The sequence below is a fragment of the Varroa destructor genome, unplaced genomic scaffold (assembly GCF_002443255.2).
Source record: "Varroa destructor unplaced genomic scaffold, Vdes_3.0 BEIS01000005.1, whole genome shotgun sequence".
Taxonomy (NCBI): Eukaryota; Metazoa; Arthropoda; class Arachnida; order Mesostigmata; family Varroidae; genus Varroa; species Varroa destructor.
In genome coordinates, this window is record NW_019211458.1 from 32,872,648 (window position 1) to 32,891,407 (window position 18,760).

Consider the following 18,760-nt stretch of genomic DNA (forward strand, 5'->3'; position numbering starts at 1 on the left):
TTATTAAAACAACGTTGGCTACATAATCAGATGTATCGACATTGTTTGGTCTGTATCTACGCGCTGTGTCGTGGACTAGACCCTGGCAAAGTTGTAGTTGTAACTGTAGCAAAAATAGCGTAACTACAAAAAAAAGTTAAAAGCTACAATTGACGAGCTCTATCTTTCGTGGTTATCTCTAAGTGGCTAGGAGAGCAGACTTATATCAGGGCAAACCTAATGTGTCGGCCTCTCTTCTAATTACTAGAAGAGTTGTTTCACCGTATTGTTATGGTTATTTTGAGTAAGCCTATTTTCCATACCCTTAATCGTTTCTCGCATGAGAAACAAAGCGCAATTTGCTATCACACAACGGCCATCAAAAATGGCCTCATCTACATGTAGTCAGAGTCTAGAGAACGGAGGTTATCCCAGGTTGTTCTAGCGAGGTCACAGCAAAGGGAACAAGTTTCTCCTGAATCAGGATGGGTCAGTTCTCCAAAGGAAGACCTTTAAAGTCATATGCGTCGACGAGCCAGATTAGGGGGCAATAAATTTTATTGTAGTAAATAATGACTTGTCTGAGGCTTTGTTTTTCCTTTTTATCAACACATAGACTCCGCCTCCTATTTCAAAATTATCCTGTGTAGGGGCTCGACAGATGACGTATAGTCAGCTATGCAATATTATCCATCTTGCGGAAGCCTTCAAAAGTAACTATTACGGCTAGTCAAAGCCATTGAAGATTTCGATTCACACTGTTTATGATACCATAAGGAAGTCACAGATCGCGCCGATCAGCTGTAATGTAAATATCAGTAGGCAAACTGGGTGGCGGCAGTAGACAATTCCACAATGGGATGAGTAGGTGTGTTGTATTGTCTGCTAAATATGTTTTACACAGCAGGAAGACAAATCGGCGTAATTCACGATCGCTTGGACGGCGCATACCCGAGGTAACACTCTGGATGTTATTACTTGTATATTATATTAGAGCGAAGCCGATAGAGCGCCGCTACCTGCAGTACCCTCCGATGCCCGACTGACGTGTTATGGTCACGTCGTTCGTATTGGGTAACGCAAACTCATAGGCTGATCCGAGTCAAAATGCACCCATACCGGACGACGGGGTGGAGATTACTCATTTCGAAATCGAACGCTAAAAAGAAACAATATCATGTTATGGTAAGCTTATGAACGTTTTGAAACGAGAAATACGATATAAACGTGTGTTATATAAACTGATTTTTCTAAATAATTAGAACTACGTCAAATGTTGGTAAATTCACATATATGCCGCAATTACGTGGGTAAATAGGTACTGTGTTCAAGGTAGATTCCGATAAGTAAATTTAGAAACTTTCTTCATTCTGTATTTCGCAAATGAGCAGTTACTTAATTAAACTATACTAGAAATTATTAATGGTGACCATAAAGAGAGGTCTTGTCAGCAGTATGTTTGCCAGCTAACCAACTAATTGAATTGAATTGAGCTTTCCAGCTAATTATATGAAACCTGTTTAGTAATATTAAGCTAAAATTGTTGTTATTGTCAAATAATGATGATTTACACTTGAATTAAACTGAAGACAATAAGGCGCGTCCATGAACGGGCATGGTTTACCCGTGTACGTATATATATGCAGTGGCTTATACTTATCTTCTATGATGCATCTACTAAGGGTACGATCAGATTTCGTGTTTCACAGGTATACCTAGTGCATTTTTTTTGCATTTTTCTAAAATTTTTTAATACAATTTCACTTTACTGTTTATTTGGCCCTTCGCCGACTATTAGCCTGGCGAGGATCTGGAATTCTATTACGTTATTTTTGATTATTTTGTTAATTGGTCAGAGGGAAACCCACGCGAGGTAACGCTTCAATTGAATTGTTAAGGGGTTTTTGGGAGAGGTTCGTCTTTGATTGCACCTTATAAATAGAAAATTCAGGAGCGGTTAATTAATCACGTTCTCGTTAATGTTAGGCATTGTCCAAGTAGACGGACGCCTAAAGCCAATACCGACTGGAAATATGAACTCGCTGACGTGCTGACGTAATCATACGCACATATAAACAAGCACACATAAACCGAATGATTTTTTTTGTCTATAAACAACAATTCAAAAACACTAATGTTATAAAAATAGCATAACAATTGGATTCTGTAATAAAAGCGGATCTGTCTGTCGTTTTACGTAAACTTAAAATGATTTACAATTAGGTTGTAAATTTAAATCCAAACAAGTAACGGTCACGAATTGGTAAGCGATTAAAGGAACGAACGCTTCGTAGTTACGTTTCAATGGTCGTTGTAATATGAATATCATAGCCCCTCTATGGGGCCACAGTATTGTTACACAAACGAACGCTTGTAAGTGCAGCGGTAAGATTAGCGGACCAATTGAAAACTATTGCAGGTAACATTTGACACTGGCTTTTATTCAAAACTTCCTATTTGGACCTTTCATTGTTTCACCATCATGAACATAATACAATTCTACTCATCGCAGTGTTCCACTGGGAGTTTAACCAGTTTGGCCTGCATTAAAAGCCAGCTTTACGTTACGTTTGAATACAGTGATTGATAAATCTTCATATTGATCTTGGTGGCTCTCTTCAACAGAACACGTTGAATATTTAGCTGAGCCAAACGCAACAGGTGGTGCCGCAGATAATCGCCACGTAATGACCTGTTTTTTTCTTTTTAAGGGTAGAATGGACATCCGGCCACGCTATTTACGTCATTTGTGCTGGTTAATCATGAGACCCCGCAGTGGATAATATGCATAAAACTACTGCTTACTGCCTAACAAAACTTTTCCTTCAGAACAAAAAAAAATCAGTGATAGCTGCCTCCGACGTCACACAAGTACAAATATATGAAACACAGAATGGTATAATAATGATGACGATGGTGGTCCCGCTTTATCGCTATAAAATTTCTGTCTAATAGCTGAGTTAAGTGTCATCTTCTCTAGCCTTTCTATTCATCGGATAATGTAATTAGTTTACTTAACCTTTTTTGATACGAATCAGAGAATTCCTCAAGGGATTTGCTTCTATACGTCCGCTTCTAGTTGCGAAGGTAGACATTATAGGGCATAAAACGTTCACTCGATATACACTTACGGCTCAGAAGAGATGCGATCATTTAGCTAATATAATCTGCGTCGCCCTTCGACGCGAAAATGCATGTCCCAGGTGGAACTTCGTAAAGTTACTTTTTTGTTTGTTTCCATCAATTACATTATTTTGATATATGATTAGGCTACCCTTTACCTCTCTTCACCGATACAATTTGGTTTCTTTTTAAAACATTGTTATCGGAACGAACAGGTAAAGATGTTTGGACCGTACGACCACTTGAAGCAAACACTACTGAAACCTGCATAGATCGGTTAAAGTTTGCTCATACCCTGTCGAAAATCCTTAATGTTGCTGTTGCCCTTTATTTTTTCTAAATCGATGTTCCATTGAGAACCAATCTGAAATCATCTGCACATATTAAAAACAATTACTCACTACAAAACCACTTCCATTTCGTTTGAAGTAGTCCTTCATAAATTTCCATCCAAAATCCTTGTGTAGCTTGATGCCTTTTAATTCTTGACCCAGCCCATCTTGAGATCGTAATTATTTCATGTGCTACCTGTTCGACCAAATTATCCTTTAATGGCATCTGTGTCATAGTTGACGAATATTAATCTCTAATATTACCGCCTCCACCGCAATACCACCTCATAATGAAAGGAATCCATATTGGCGTGAAGGGGATCGACGCAGCGGATATTGTTGCCTCTGCCGCTGTATCCGTGTTAGCGAGCGATCTAACTGGCTCACTGATGACTTCTTTCATTTGTGTTAAACGTCAGATTATCAGAACACTTATGCAATGCTGATGTTAGTGCCATTTCAAAATTGCGGGCATATGAACCGTCGCGGGACCTTAAGGTGTTCTGTCTATCACGTCGCTCTTTCTGGTAACCTATGTCTGATTTATATCGGTAAGTATGGCCGACTCTTTTCTTTCAGTGCTATACGCCCGTACAAATTTATGGTCTTTGAAATGCGGGAGGCAGGAACGAGGCGGCGCGGGTCGACCGAGAAAATTGAGATTAAATGACCTGACAGATCCTGTAGCACTGTATTTGCCTTGTACTGGACAAATTAATGTTGTTTCCGTTGTTGGCGTTGCTGTTCTTTTACTTTCTGACAACAGATAAAGTCCGCATAGAAACAGGGCGATATCAGAGCGATGCCGAGACAAGGTCTAGCGTTCTATATGATTATCCAGAACAGTTGATCGACATTTGCCGCAGACAAACAGACACATTATAGTATTATCGACATATTTGGAGGCTCGTGGTAATCACCGCTGTGCGTTTCGTCCTTGTTACCATCAATAATGATAGTGTCTATTGTGTCCGTGGTGAAAGATACCTACCAGTGTAGCAGACATTCTTGTTTGCATCAGCCCCGCTAACATCGCTTCTCTTTCGGCGTACTTCTTTCAATGACCATTTGCTACCTATTAATATCGCCAACGAATAATGGTAATTAACGTCCCACTCTAGCGTCGAACGGAAGTGAAAAAACTTATATAGAAGAAACTTATAGAATGTTTATGCGAATGTACTAGAAAATTACAATAGTATTCCCATACAGATATAGTAAATAGGTGACAAACTCTTCTATGAGAATATGTCGAACTTTCGTGGCGTTAAGTTGTTTAACTTGAACCAACTCTCTAGCATTGGTCACGCTGTTTGTTCGTTGACATCAGGACAAGTTGTGAGGTCGAAATTTTTTTTTCGCTGGTCCTGGTGTCCGACCTTACAGTTTTTGCTAGGGTGTTGTGCTACGGCATTTTGCCGTAATAGAGCTACATCGTAAGTGGGTAGAAAATAAGAGATAGAGGAAAGTTTCAGCCTTTTCGTCAAGATAGATTTGCTTCCAAGCTATCTATTTTGTATATTTTTAATGCAGAACAGCATAGGAACCACACTGCAGACTTGAACACAGCGACTTGCCAGTTCCAGTCCTGATGGGCTCGCACGTGCATGGCCTTTTATTGACAAACTGGCCAAGAAAGTTTTGTTTATCATTTGTAGAGAACCTGTGTTTGCACAGGTTCTCTACAAATGTTCGCACAAAAGTTCTCTACTACAGGTTCGCATCCTCTAAATGTTTATCCTATTTTTAGGAGCCTAGTACGATATGATGCATTTTCTTATCCATGTTATCTTGTTCTTTACACGAAAGCTTTTTTTTTCAGTGAGATGTTGAATAAAGTAAATGGATTTTACTATCATGGTCGGGGCAAAAGTACCGTCTTGTCCAGGAGTAAATCTGTTTTTTGATATGACGATTACCAACTCAACGAAACAAATAACGTTCACCTAATTCACCAACATATTCTTGACCTCATTTATTAGTGAGATAAGAATGAAATTCTGCGATGCTTTACCATTTCCTACATCTTGAGAGATTCTGCAAATACTTAATTTTATATAGTTGGTGCTTCCATTTGATTTGACAATCGTTTACTCAGGTATAGCGATAATAAAATCGTGTCGAAATCGGCATCGTTAATTTTGGCTGGGGTACCGGTATAACATAAGTATCTAAACCTTAAGCAGACAACTAAAAAATAAGGAAGTTAAGGCCTGGTGGAGTGATTGGGCTGGTGTCTTACTCAGTATTTCATTCTCTGACAAGCGGTGAGTATTTATTACATCACAAGGCCATATTTTAACTTCAGTGTTGTATTAACCGTATCAGCAAGTGTTTGTTATTGACGAAACGCTTGTAAACCTAACGAACAATGTAAGCCGGTAGATTAACTGGCAAAGGACAAGTAATAAATGTGCTGTTTAAAAATGAAAGCGATAACATTGTGCTTAGCATGCAACCTGGGACAGTCCTGCTACGGTTGGGCAATTATTAATGTTGGCCATTCTAACGGTGGGGCTTTAAGCATGCTAATTGCGTTCCTGTTTTGCGTAAAAAAATATAATCCGCTACCGTGACACGACTTTAATTTAAATATACATCGACTGCGCAGCTCTAACCAATTATTTTGCTTTAATTTATGTATATATAGTTGGAACCAGAATTGTTGGTACAGAGTAACAGATGGTAGAAAAGGGCCCATTGCTTTTTTCTGTATATGTACTTTATACATACTTTATATATATATACTTTATACAGTGGCTCATTTTACAAATACGCTGAAAACTGCGCCCCCGTTTTTACTCAGATCTAATTTGCATTCACGAGATGCACTGAACAGCTAGGTTTTATAATTATTTACACATGGTTAGCTGATAGTTGGCATCTAAATAAGCGTAAACGACGGTCTCTTACAATTGAGCTAATGCCATCGTCACGCCGTAAGCACATCTTCTCAAATGGCACATCTTTATTGAGCTGAACTTAATTGCCGAGCTACGTACATTTATAAATAGAAAAGCACATGCTGGACGCGTGCTGACGCCAGGCTGGCAACACTGCTTCTGCAGGGCCGTTTAAAGGCCGAACTTTTCTGTTCTAATTAATTTTCATCGCCACGATGACTGTTGTGACGACGGTAACGATTTTATATCATGACAGCTATTATCATGGTCATAACTACAGCCATTGATAATGTTAGTATTCTTGACTTGAAATTGTTCCTTTTCGTTTTCTTTCCCAATCTCTCCTTTCCGTCGGCGTCTATCCTCTGGAGCATTGCTTCTCGACGAGCGGAAGTTGACCGTAAACACCTTTGTGCATCGCCGTTTGACAGCTATCTGGCTATGCGCGACCCTGCCGTAGCGTGCATCCGCGATTGTTGCCGTTACTGATAGCGCCTACGATGATCGGCCGGTCTGTCGTTCGAAGTTGTCAGCAGTAGACAAGCAAGCTAATCCCGCTAGCCATTCGGTGAATCAAAGCCGGCAAAGTCCTGGCAGCACAACACAGGCGCCATGCGGTTGAGGGCGCTATCCTGTCTATTCGAGGATTTCGCGTAGTCCTTCTGGCCTACCGCTTACCTGCGTGTCCGGCCGTCACCAGGAGACGAGTAACTGCTGCTGCTATTGCCTTCGTGCTGATGTTGACATGGCAGCATCTAGACACCATCATCTAGCGACATACTCAAGGACACGCACATACAGACATTCCCAAGAAATCGTGAAGTCAATAAGTTCAACCGTAAAACACAGGCCAAACGATAGGTATAAACCCAACGTGACGTACACAAATGAAACGGCAGCACATCGTCTGCCCAATGTATCGCATTCGACAACGCTATTCTGCGGCGTCGATATTAATGATTCATTTCTGACAAAAGAAGGGAAGAAGCGGCGTGCGACCGATACGGTTCAGAGCAGGCAGTTGTCTGGTCAGAGAGAGACCTGCTCAGCGTTATAGGTAAGTCAAAATGAATTGTTGTGTTCGAATTGTGAGAAATACGAGCTTTGCGTAGCTATGACGGCTGATAATAACGTTGTTGCTGCTAATGCTTGTATTACTTCTACTGCTAACGCATTTCGGGTCTAATCGCTCTCATTCGTACTCGTGACGCTTGCGGATAGTTTACCAATAACTTCACCGGCAACCCCGTCCAACAGCCGTTAACGTTGAGTTGCTCTAACATCGGACCAGCGGGCATAAACTTTGTAAGTTTACGTTAGCTAGGTAAGCACTCATGAGCTTCTTTGGGTGACATTTCGCAGCGCGTACACAATTGAAGCATTATCTTCTTATTGTGATATATTCACTAGTCTTGCTACTATAGGTTAAGCAAAGATAAGTGATACGACAAGTGTACTAATATAATGGGCAGGTATTTATCTCTAGTATTATTACTATTAGCAGTGTTAAGAGTTTGATTACGGTTTAATATTAATTGCGGTAAACGAATCGAATAGATGAAGGGACTGCTTGCCCTTCAGAACTGCTTGCCCTTCAGACGGTAGGTAACCTGTCGTAGAACGACCACCTAACTCGTAGTGGGTTTGTGTTGGGCGAGTATCGACGAGCGTTTTAACTTAACTCGAACAGATTCGCTGATCACTCCGTAGGTAAGCTACAGTCACAAATGAATTGTATGGCATCAAAAGCAATTAGATGCCTGTACATTGACGGACAGGATCCGGCGATTTCTATCAGCAGCTGCTTAACCTCTTTACTCGTCTACGTATGATGAACGCTTGAGCATTACGCATTACGCTGATTGAGGCCGAGCGCATTAGGTAATGCTAACTTAATGGTAGGAGCAATTGTGGTGGTAGTTAACAAGTGTCTACCGCAGGCTCACGTAATTAACTTACGAACACCTCTCTTTCTCTCTCTCTCTCTCTCTCTCTCTCCATAACAACGCTTAGCGGTAGTATTAGCCGTTGACCTCAACGTTCATTCCAGCAGTAGACAGATCAGAATCACTCAGTGAACGCTGGCTATCCTCAAACCTGGAAGATGCACGCTTCCTTTCGTGTGGTATTTCCGAGTGTATAGTATGTATCCGCGTGTATTTAATGCGTTCGAGCACGTGACGCGTGAACACGACGTTCTTATAATGATCTCGAATCACCCACTATCGTAGAATTACTTCCGAGAACAATACCAGCTGAGGCAAGATATGACGCTGATGTGAAGTCTTAGATACAGAACAGAGAAACCGTGTATAAGAGCACTAACCAAAATAACTATTACGGCCATCGTAAGTCAGGCTTCAAAACACGGAAACCATAAAAAGTAGCATTTCGTAACAAGGAGACCACTTTTCAAAAGTGATGTCCTTTCTCCTCTTTCCGACATGCCATGTTACATTAGAATTTTCGATTTGTTCAATCCTCATAACAATGTGTAGGTAAAGCGTAGCCTAAGACGCACTAGGTATCAGATGACGAGTTGATTTTTTCCTTAAGTGCAAAGGACATAATCCACTGCAAGACGACGATTTTTTTTCGCACTTTACGTAACGTAGAGTGAATGCGGCCTAAAATTCTATTTACATAGCCCTCAACACCATGCCACATTTCTTTAGACATGATAAATGCGAGTAGGTATATGGAGACCTTCTCCGCTAAGCGAATGGGTAAGAGTAAAGTGGTATATCAGGTATTTTTTAACCGTCCCAAGGTGTATTCTATATATTCCTGCAATTTGCTTGTTGTAAAGCTGTGAATTCGTTCCTGTAAGTTGAGTTCGCTTGTTACGGAGAGTATAGCCATAAAAAAAATATGCTAATTGAAGAAGTCAATTATAAACGAAACAGGCATTTACAACGATGTAGAGCTTTATCTATTAATTTTTCCAAGTTTATACAATGTCGGACATTTTTGGAAAGTATATTTCCGATGAGAAAAAAAATCGGTAAGTGCTATAGTGCCGACACAATTCAGGTGTCGACAGAACTGACGCTGACTTCTCTAGGACAATGGGAAGTAGTAAGCACGATAGATGGAATTTGTAGTAAACAGCCAATTTGATACCACGCTCGATTTGTTAGTGCAAACATAAGTAATGGTTAATAAACTTCCTCTCAGAAATGTCTATCAATACAAATAAGCTGTGTTGAAAATTTAGACACGATGTATCTATTTTTATTATTTTCGCGCCGTTTGACATCGCGTTGTCCGACAGTTCCCACTGTTTTTTTTTGACACAGAGAGAGACTCACTTGACGGAATTTCAGTTTCGTCTTAATCTTTGTATTCATAAACCATGGAAACTTCACTTATTTGGCTTTGCCGCTCCGTCGCCAACATTTGAGCGTGCGTTTTTACCACAAAGTACTTAACGGGTATCCTTCGAAAAGATAACGAGGCATCTTATCAAGTCCCACCAAAACCGATTCTGGGGAGTAATGTAGCTACACAAATCATTTAGTAATTTGACAAATACGTGAAATTGAAGTCTTTACTACATTTTAGCAATTACCGAAATAAAATATGGACGACGATATCGAGGCTGTATAGGCACAGGGCCACCGCTCAGTCCTTTTTCATATGACGCGAACCTTAATATAGGTTTAAAGATTAGTACGTTATTTTTATAGCTTTGCTCACATAAATTACGCTTGCAGAGTTTTTCGAGGGACTGTTCTGTTCATTAGTGGGGGCTGTGAAGCTTAAACTCGGGTAGTTTCGACTATTTCATGCCTATAGCACAACTTTCAACGTATAGCTTTTACACGGCCAGGCAATGCTAATTAACCTCGCCAGATTAAATTGCGTCGGAAATTTATTTTTGTCTGATCACCCGTCGTGTCCAACAGGACTCACAATCAATTAGGACAAAGATCTCCCATAAAGATGATCCATTCGAAGGGACATTCGTAACGGAAAGATACGACTTAGTGAGCGTTAACAGGTTCTGAAGCAGATTAATTTATATCGCGGAAAAATCAAGGAATCTTGACGGACGACCGCTCATAGTACCGAACATGACCTGAATATGAACTAAATAAAATGTTCAAAATGATCGATCTTGTAAAGCCATGGCATAAAAAATAGAGCGTCTACCAAATTTCGATTCCGCCCTAGTGACGTTTAAAACACTTGTGGTCTAAGGCAAAAAGCTGGACCTTATTTATTAATATTACCATATGGGACGATATAGATTTGCCCAGCTTTTTGCTTGAGCAATGATATCTAAGAAACGATGCTCATTTGGACTGGTAGAACTACAATGGTAGTGAAAAGATAAACGACGTAAAAGTTTCCTATACCATGTGACAGCTACTGTGACCTAATTAATAAATAGCCCATAATGATTTTACTCGCATGTTTGACTCAGGGTTAATATGGAAGCTTAGATTATATTTAATTAGCCAATGATGCATATAACCCCGAACCGCTAACGAAGCACTGGGCTTGAATGATCTTTAGAAGTCGCAGGACACCGACGTTTAATTTTGTTTGCTACTTCACCTTACCTTAAACGGCCTTTTCAATATAGTCCCGTTACTTAGTCACGTTAACCTTTAATGTCCTTGTGTTTGCCGCCCCTTCTCTGCATTTCTCTGCTATTTACAGCAGAGATACCAGTTTCAGGTGTGCTCCATCATTTTAAGCGTGTCAAATAGAAGCAAAGAAGTAACTGTCTTAACGACTACTGCGTGAAGGCAAAAATTATCTCCTGAAGTAGCCACAAGAAGAGTCCTTGGTGCTCCGCCGCCCAGCTCCCCCACAGGAACACCTTCGGCTGCTTCCTGCTAGAGAGCAGCAAAAGCACTTTTGGCAGGTACATTTATGTAGAGAGAGTGCCATCTTGGGAGAATGTGGAGCTACCCTAAATACTCACCTTCCTTCTCAACTACTTTAGCCCACATTGTGGCTTGGTGAATTGCTCATAACGTCGAGTTGCGACTACTATGGATACTGGGGCAATGCTGACTTCAACGCAGTTATCTTTGCCTGGAACTGATGACTGATCGGCACCATACTATATAGATGCTATGCTTTCGCTATTCTGAGGGGCTCCTTCGCTCGATCGGCCAATAGACAGAGCGGATCTGTAGGCACCCACACAGCGAGATTCTTCATCATCGTTGAGCTTTGATTTGACGAAACAGTAGCAACAACAACAACAAAAAACGCACGAGGCTTCCTTTCTCCTGCTTTTGTTGTAATCGCCATTAGTGGCGAAAACAACAACAATACTGGCTGAAAGAAGAGAAATAGCAGTAATAATAATAATATCAACAGCAGAAATAATAACGCCAGCATCAGCGGCAGGGAACGTAGTAACAGAAAAAGGGACGAAAAATAATCGAATCTCAGCGATCTGAAGTCTTGCAGCACCGGAATCATGAACATCATCATTCTATTTATCCAACAAATCTGAGAACTGCTTTGCTCTGCTCTCTGTAGTCCTGTCTTTCGTAGAAGCTCTTAGCAAACAGTTCGCTTATTGTTCGGAATACAAAGATTTATTGTGCAGGAACTAACAGGGTAAAACAAAGAAGAAACGGTTCGTTCCGTTTTATAGCAACAGCTCGTGTGCGCAACATCTTTTCTGCATTGACTACGTGTGCCAGTCTTGCCTGCTGGTACCAGCTGTTATAGTGCTACAAGTTGCAATATTTCTATTTTCATCATCATCGACAAGATCACCCCATCTCCATCATCATCATCATCATAACTGTTTTTGGATTCGGTTAAAGCCGCATTATCCGTTGTCTCTCGTACATCTAATGGCCGCCACCCGCGTGTCTTAGTTGGCGTCGTATTGTGGATGAATCTGTTCACCATTCCTGCCGTCGCCGTCGGCACGGTGTTCGCTGTGTGAGAGTTATGCGTGTGTGTATATCTCATGTGATGGGTGTGTGCCTCTACAAATCGTCTGCGTAGCGGTAGCAGGAGAAGCAGGAACGCTTGTTTCCTTCAGCCGTATTTGTGCGTGAGCCGTCTAGCGCGTGTCGTGTTCCTCAGTTCGTTTTGTTATGCCATTTCTCTTTATTCATTGCTTGATCAATACGTGCGTACGCCTTTTGTCTATGGATAGATATTTGTAGTGTGCCTAAAACCTGGCAGTGTTTGCATCTTTACGTCTCTCTTAGTAAACGGCATGTGTTACTGATTGAATGTCGGTCAGTCTGCCTGCCTGTCCATCCGTTCGTCCTGCCGTCCGTCGATCCGCCCCATCATCGTGTTTGTCGCCTAGTATATTACTGAAAGCCAGCCAGCCAGACAGACAGACAGCTAGCCGGCCGGCCAGCCAGTCAGTTAACTGGCCGTCTGTTTGAAAGTCTATGCAAATCTTCTGCTCGGCTTAACTTCGGACTGGAGTGTTGCCGTTCGTGGTCGTGCTACTTCTGCCGCTACTTTTGCAATTGCTATCGTTGCTGTTGCCCGAGCTAATGGTCGTTGGCGCCGCGGTGTTGATTGAGCTGCGGTAGACGCCTTCTCCCGGCAGCAAGGGCCGTGGCCTTCCCTCGCCTCGCCAGCAGTGGCATGCATTGCACACGATCGACCATTTTGCTCTGTCGCTCTTCGTAGATCGAAGTGTTTGTATTCTCGTGTGTCCGTGCACCTCCAGACACTCGCCTTCTTCCGCCATAAACTGTGTGGACCAATTCGTTGTTGTCCTCGTTAACGCCGTCCATTGTCAACTTCGTCGATTGGACTTAACTAGAGCGGTAGCCGCGGTTATACCCACCCAACGAAACGGCAAAAAGGCTACAATTATTTGGCGCATATACGTGTCGCAACTAAAGCTTTGACAACTGCAGTTATCATAAAAGATTCTTTGTATTGCCACCATCGAGAAGTGAAAGCGATAAACAGTACCGAGTGCTACATATTATCTATGCACAGCGGATTTTCTCCCTATCGGACCATTTAGCAGGCTCAACGTCAAAAACATTCACATCCGACAGTGTTTGTGTCTGTGTGTACGTGCGTGTTTGTGTCAGCTAGCATCAGATATAGCGCTTCATAGGGCAGTGTTAATTTGGTGATCAATATAGCCTTCCAACTTCCAAAAGTTCGTGTATCGCACGACGAGACGCACACTGTAATCTATCCGACAGGTGCTTGCCAAGTTCCAATTAGTAATCTGCCACATTTCACAATGTACCACCGATCACTAAACGTTCCTCGCTCGAGCCGGGACGGCGGAAATGGAACGACGGGCGGCAGCGGTGGACGAAAAGCACTCAGCATTCTAGAACAATCAGGCCAAGCATATTCGACGCAATCAATACTCACAGCAATGGAACGCTTCGTTCGTTCAGTGGATAATATGCATGCAACCATACTTGTTCCATCAAAACTACGGGACATGCAGTTGGATGGGCGGGTACCACCCCCGCACCCGATCAAGGCCTCGGATCCGCATTCGTTCTACAGCGTACTAAATGACGTCAAGGACGAACTCCTTTGGGGTCCTGGCTCAGCACTCCTAAGTAGCGAGCACCCCGGCCAAAGCCTGCAGCTCAGTCGTCCACATTCGTCTAGTCACCAGCCACATTCCTCTGCACCCACGCCGATGTCGACGAACTCGTCGAGTTTAGGCGGTTGTAGCAACAGCAGCAGTAGTAACAGTTATCACCATAATAGTATGAGTTCGTCGCATCCGCTCGGGCTGGCTACCAGCGGACGAAACCACGTGCTTCGTGCCCCTTCGGTGCTCGGCCTTAAAAAGACCGAGAGCTTTGGTTCGGCCGGATCCGACCAGGACACCGACAGCGACTCGCTATCCGAGTCGATGCTCACTGACCCCGAGATGCAGGGCGTTCTCAAACAGGTCTCCGGCTCAAAGACTGACTCTGAATCGTTATCTGACACGACCGGCTCAGAGGAGGGTCGCGATTCCCTCGAACACGGACGCCATCTTGCGTCGGCGTTCCGACACCACCTGCAGGGACTGCACGTAATCCTGCACCAGCTGGCCGATTCGGCAGACTATCTAGCTGCGCGTTATCAACAAGAAATTGAATCAAGCGATCACTGACAGAATGGAATGGGCTTTCGTCAGTCAATGGAGTTTTGGCTTCGGGGCGGCATCCTCATCCTCGTCGTCATCGTCGTCGTCGTTGTCTCATCACCGCACAATTTCCAGACGACGCGAGTTCACTAGGCTTCTGTTTTTAGAGTAGACAGAACCCTTTTGTCTCTACCCGCTTGGTTGGCTATCCTATACCCAACCTTGAAAATTAACTTCAGCTCTGCCCTCTACGCCCCTCCGCCCTCTACAGTGCCCTTAAAGTGTCTGTTGTTCACTGTCGTACCTTCAACCAAGAGAAATTCCGGCGAAATAATAGCAGTAGCGGTATTTTGGAGTACTCTGCTTTCCCCCGTTTATTTTTTTTGTATATGAAGCTATCTATACGATACGACACAATGAAGCAGTTCGAGCACTGCTAACTACATGTAGCAATGCACCAGCGACCGCCGCAATAGCAATGACAACAGCACCCTCACGACCGTCACTGCCGATGTTGGAGCCGCGGTCCAACGCACTAGCAGTTGAAGCAGCGTAAATAAAGGAAGGCATCTTTCAATATGATTCGTCTTCTTCCGATGAAAAGCGAAATTTGCTATGTTACTGTTGCGGTCGCTACCGCCATCTCGGTGCGGCTGCTGAAGCGCCAACAGCAATACACCAATACCTTTTTGCGATTCGTAGGCTTCGTTGTGACTCTTGCCGCAGTCATCTTCTTCGTTGTTGTTCGTCTTCACGTCTATCAGACGACGGCTTCAACATTCGACTTCGTCTTCATTTTCAGCGGTTTTCTTCGGTGCTGCCGCTATTGCTGCCGTCATCACCGTCGCCGTCGTTTACTCCCTAACGACGTGAAGAGGCCGCGCATCTCTGCCGCTGCCGCCGTTTGCTCGCCTGCATGCCTGTCTGCCTGCCAGTCAGTCAATCAGCCAGCTGCCTGCCTGCGTGCCTGTATGTGCCTGTTCTTCAGCAGTAGCAAGCAGCGGCAGTAATAGTACTAGCAGCTGCTGGACCTGCATCAACTGTCCAAAGAATCCATCGATGATGTTGTGAACGCCCCGCTACGCTTTTAGGTTGTCTCAGCCGCCATCGCGGCGGCAGTGTGATGAGATGCGATGCGATGCGATACGATGGTCGTAGTTGTCGCTGTCGTCAAATAGTTGTGGTCGTAGTGAGATGGTAGTATTAGATGCAGCAGCGCTTGTAGTAGAAGTGGTGGTAACGATAGTCGTTCATTCATTCATTCGTTCATTCGTCCGTCCGTCGTTGTGGTTGTAGTAGACGTGATGGCGGTGGGCCTCGCTGATGCTAGAAAAAAGCAGCAGAACCAATATTGGCGATGTCGGCAAATTTGACAGCGGCGGCGTCTGCTCAGTCTGAAGCTGCAGCCATCGTTGATGCTGATGCTGATGCTCTTCTGCAGTTAGCAGCAGCGGTTCTTTTATTAGTCGTTCGCGTCGCCATAGCAACAGCCGCCGTCGTCGGCTCAGTTGATCCACCACGGAAGGAGCTCTAGTGACCTGGAATCATCCATTGGGTCTGGCGTGCACAACAACGCTCACGTTGGTTGTTGCTGTTCCTTGCAACGTCCAAGTGCGACACCACGGCCCCACATCCATTCCGCCACACATCTGCAGCTACATCGTTGTTGTTGTCGTCGTCGTCGTCGTCGTCGTCGTTGTTGTTGTTGTTGTTGTTGTTGTTGTTGTAGTTGTAGTTGTAGTTGTCGTTGTTGTTGTTGTTGTTGTCGTCGTCGTCGTCGTCGTCGTCGTCGTCGTCGTCGTCGCCGCTTTTGCCAATCGAACAACACCGAAGATTACCCACTCCGTTTCCCCTCAGGACAAACTCCTGGTCAGCTTCGCACTCGTCCAGAGAGTGATCACACAGACGTCGTTCATTCAGTAATTGCATGTAACAAACGAAAACGATCAACGAACTATAATTATTCTACAGAAGACCATACCCAAAAAGAATTAGATAGCTAGAGGGCTGCCGTATTTTTTGGTGTTTTCACCCGTTCTAAGAAGACAGTGAAAAAGTAGCTCAGCTAAAAGAGAGAAAGAATCAGGCTACAAAAATCAATAAGGACATTATGATTAGAGATTTATCCGGTCTTCATAAATCCATTATTCAAAGCAATATTTAGGAATCACGATTAAAACCAGAAGGAATTAGAAAGAAAAACATTAGCGTGAATGTCGTATTGGTTCTGCAGAGTAGCGACCATTACCTGTGTGATTTAAAACTAGCGTTTATAAACGAGGTGTAGAAAAACAGAGGGATGTATAGGCGAATGATGCGGGGCGTGCTAGTACGTCAGGTAACCGTGCTCAATTGTATAGAGGAGACAAGGAAAAAAACAGAAGTTTTAGAAGAGGGCTTCCGAGCTAACGGGCCGGCCCTGTTTCCACAGAGACTAGACAGATGCGAACTGTTATTTTTATGAATTATATATATATATATATATATATATGTATATATATAATTAGTATATACGACTATTGTTACTATGACGAGGATAATGAGTGTGAGTTTATTAATTTTAACGGTGTTCTCAATAAGCGTATCAATGTTGTTCCGAGTTAAAAAAAAAAAAAGAAATCGCCAGCACGGGCTAGCGGCGCAGATAAATGTTAACGTTGTTCAATAGTTGTTATCATTATACAACGAAGCGTATGTAACAAATACACAAATCTAGCGACAAGACCAGCCCAATGACCAGCGCGTTGGTAGCTGAAAGTCGAATTGATGCCTGTACGATTGCGAGGCAACGGCATTTTGCTTTGCCGCAAAAGTAGCTGACTGCTACAATTAATCAGCGACAGATAATTCAGACTGACTTGATTCAACGATACGAACCCCAAACAGATACACTACAATCAATACACACGTTATACATAATAATTACATATGTGAGTGCGCGCGTATGTGCTTAACACCACATCGAACTAACAAATGAGAATGTTGAAGGAAAGGCGAAATGTAGGCCATCGTAGACCATGGGCAAACGCATAATTCAGGAGAACAGGTAATCGTTGGGATGATTTCAAACGGAAAGGCTGGAGACAATGTATGTTGATCTGCGTCCAGCCGACGCTTGAAGGACGTTCGTAGGTCGAGCTGACAGGATTAACACATTACCCTGAGGACACGTACGTTCCAGTCTTCGGTTTAGCTCAGCCTGTCGAGGTTGGCCGACGACTTCCGTACGTACGCATATCGAGTAGGCTTCCGGTGAACGTCAAATAGAGACCTAACTAATAAACGTAGCTTTTTCTAGGACGGATGGACGGATATCATTTACGATACATATAATGGATAATAGTTAATAACAAGACGAGGACAAAGAATAATGAAATAATAAATCGACAAACGTGAGAACGTGCGGGTGTGATGATATATACGATTGTTGTTGATCATTAGCAAATACATGTTCCAGAAAGTCGGCCATTACTACTAAGTGTATTTAGTGGCATCATGTATAATAATGAAGATGATAATAATAATAATATTTAAGTCTGCCTTATTCACTTATATCGTCAAAACCAGCCTGCGATCAGGCTGCATGTCCAGTATTCGTTAATAAAGGGTGTACATTTTGCCCCGATACATGGACGGCGTGACAAAATGATGATTGTTTATATAATCCCGCTTAGCATACATTATGCTACTGATGTTACTACGGCAACGGTTTTCAATTGCTAGTACTACGTGGGATATCTGCTAACACACGCTGATGTTGCCTGTAAAGTATTCGATTTTAGACGAAAGATCGATGGAGGTTGTCGAACGTATTAACTAATATATGCAGCGTATTGAAATGGGTGAATCATACAAAAACAGAATCTTAACGAAGATGAAGGAGACAATAAACCACCTATTGTGTATAGTTTTTTTACGTAAACAAAAATTTCAATACTGAAACAATTATTGTTGCATGACCATATACTATTAAGGCAAGAAGATGTGCGTACCTATAAACTGGATAGTGCTCAACAAATAAAACTCTTGTTTGGCTTAATAACATTTTATTAAAGCAATTCTTTAATAAACTGAGGTAGCCAAATATATTTGCTTTATTTAAAGGAATTGAAACTTAGAAGGATAATGTTTGTCAGGGACCTGTATAAAGTTAAAAAGAAGTACTAGTTGACATTTCAAAATTAGCAACTACCAATTCGTGGCACTTGCTAGCTTTTCGTTTTTACGATAATACAATAAAACCTAAAAAGCCAAGCTGTAGCTAGAAGGCGTAAATTGTCGTAAAGTTAATTAATTATCACGATAAACAATCAATGATGTATCTATTTTCCTTCTGCGCATATCTGCCCTATATTTTGTGC

The 18,760-nt window shown here is 42.6% G+C and overlaps 1 protein-coding gene across 1 annotated transcript; it reads left to right on the forward strand.

The window, feature by feature from the left end:
- The first annotated feature begins 13,544 nt into the window (after positions 1 to 13,544).
- Positions 13,545 to 17,818, forward strand: LOC111250751 (uncharacterized). Its single transcript, XM_086990811.1, has one exon. It carries the CDS (start codon positions 13,545 to 13,547, stop codon positions 14,424 to 14,426), a length of 882 nt encoding a protein of 293 aa, XP_086846937.1. The 3' UTR covers positions 14,427 to 17,818.
- The last annotated feature ends 942 nt before the right edge of the window (positions 17,819 to 18,760 follow it).

Excerpts from the sequence above, each read along its gene's own strand:
- LOC111250751 (XM_086990811.1), top strand. The coding sequence starts at position 13,545 with ATGTACCACCGATCACTAAACGTTCCTCGCTCGAGCCGGGACGGCGGA.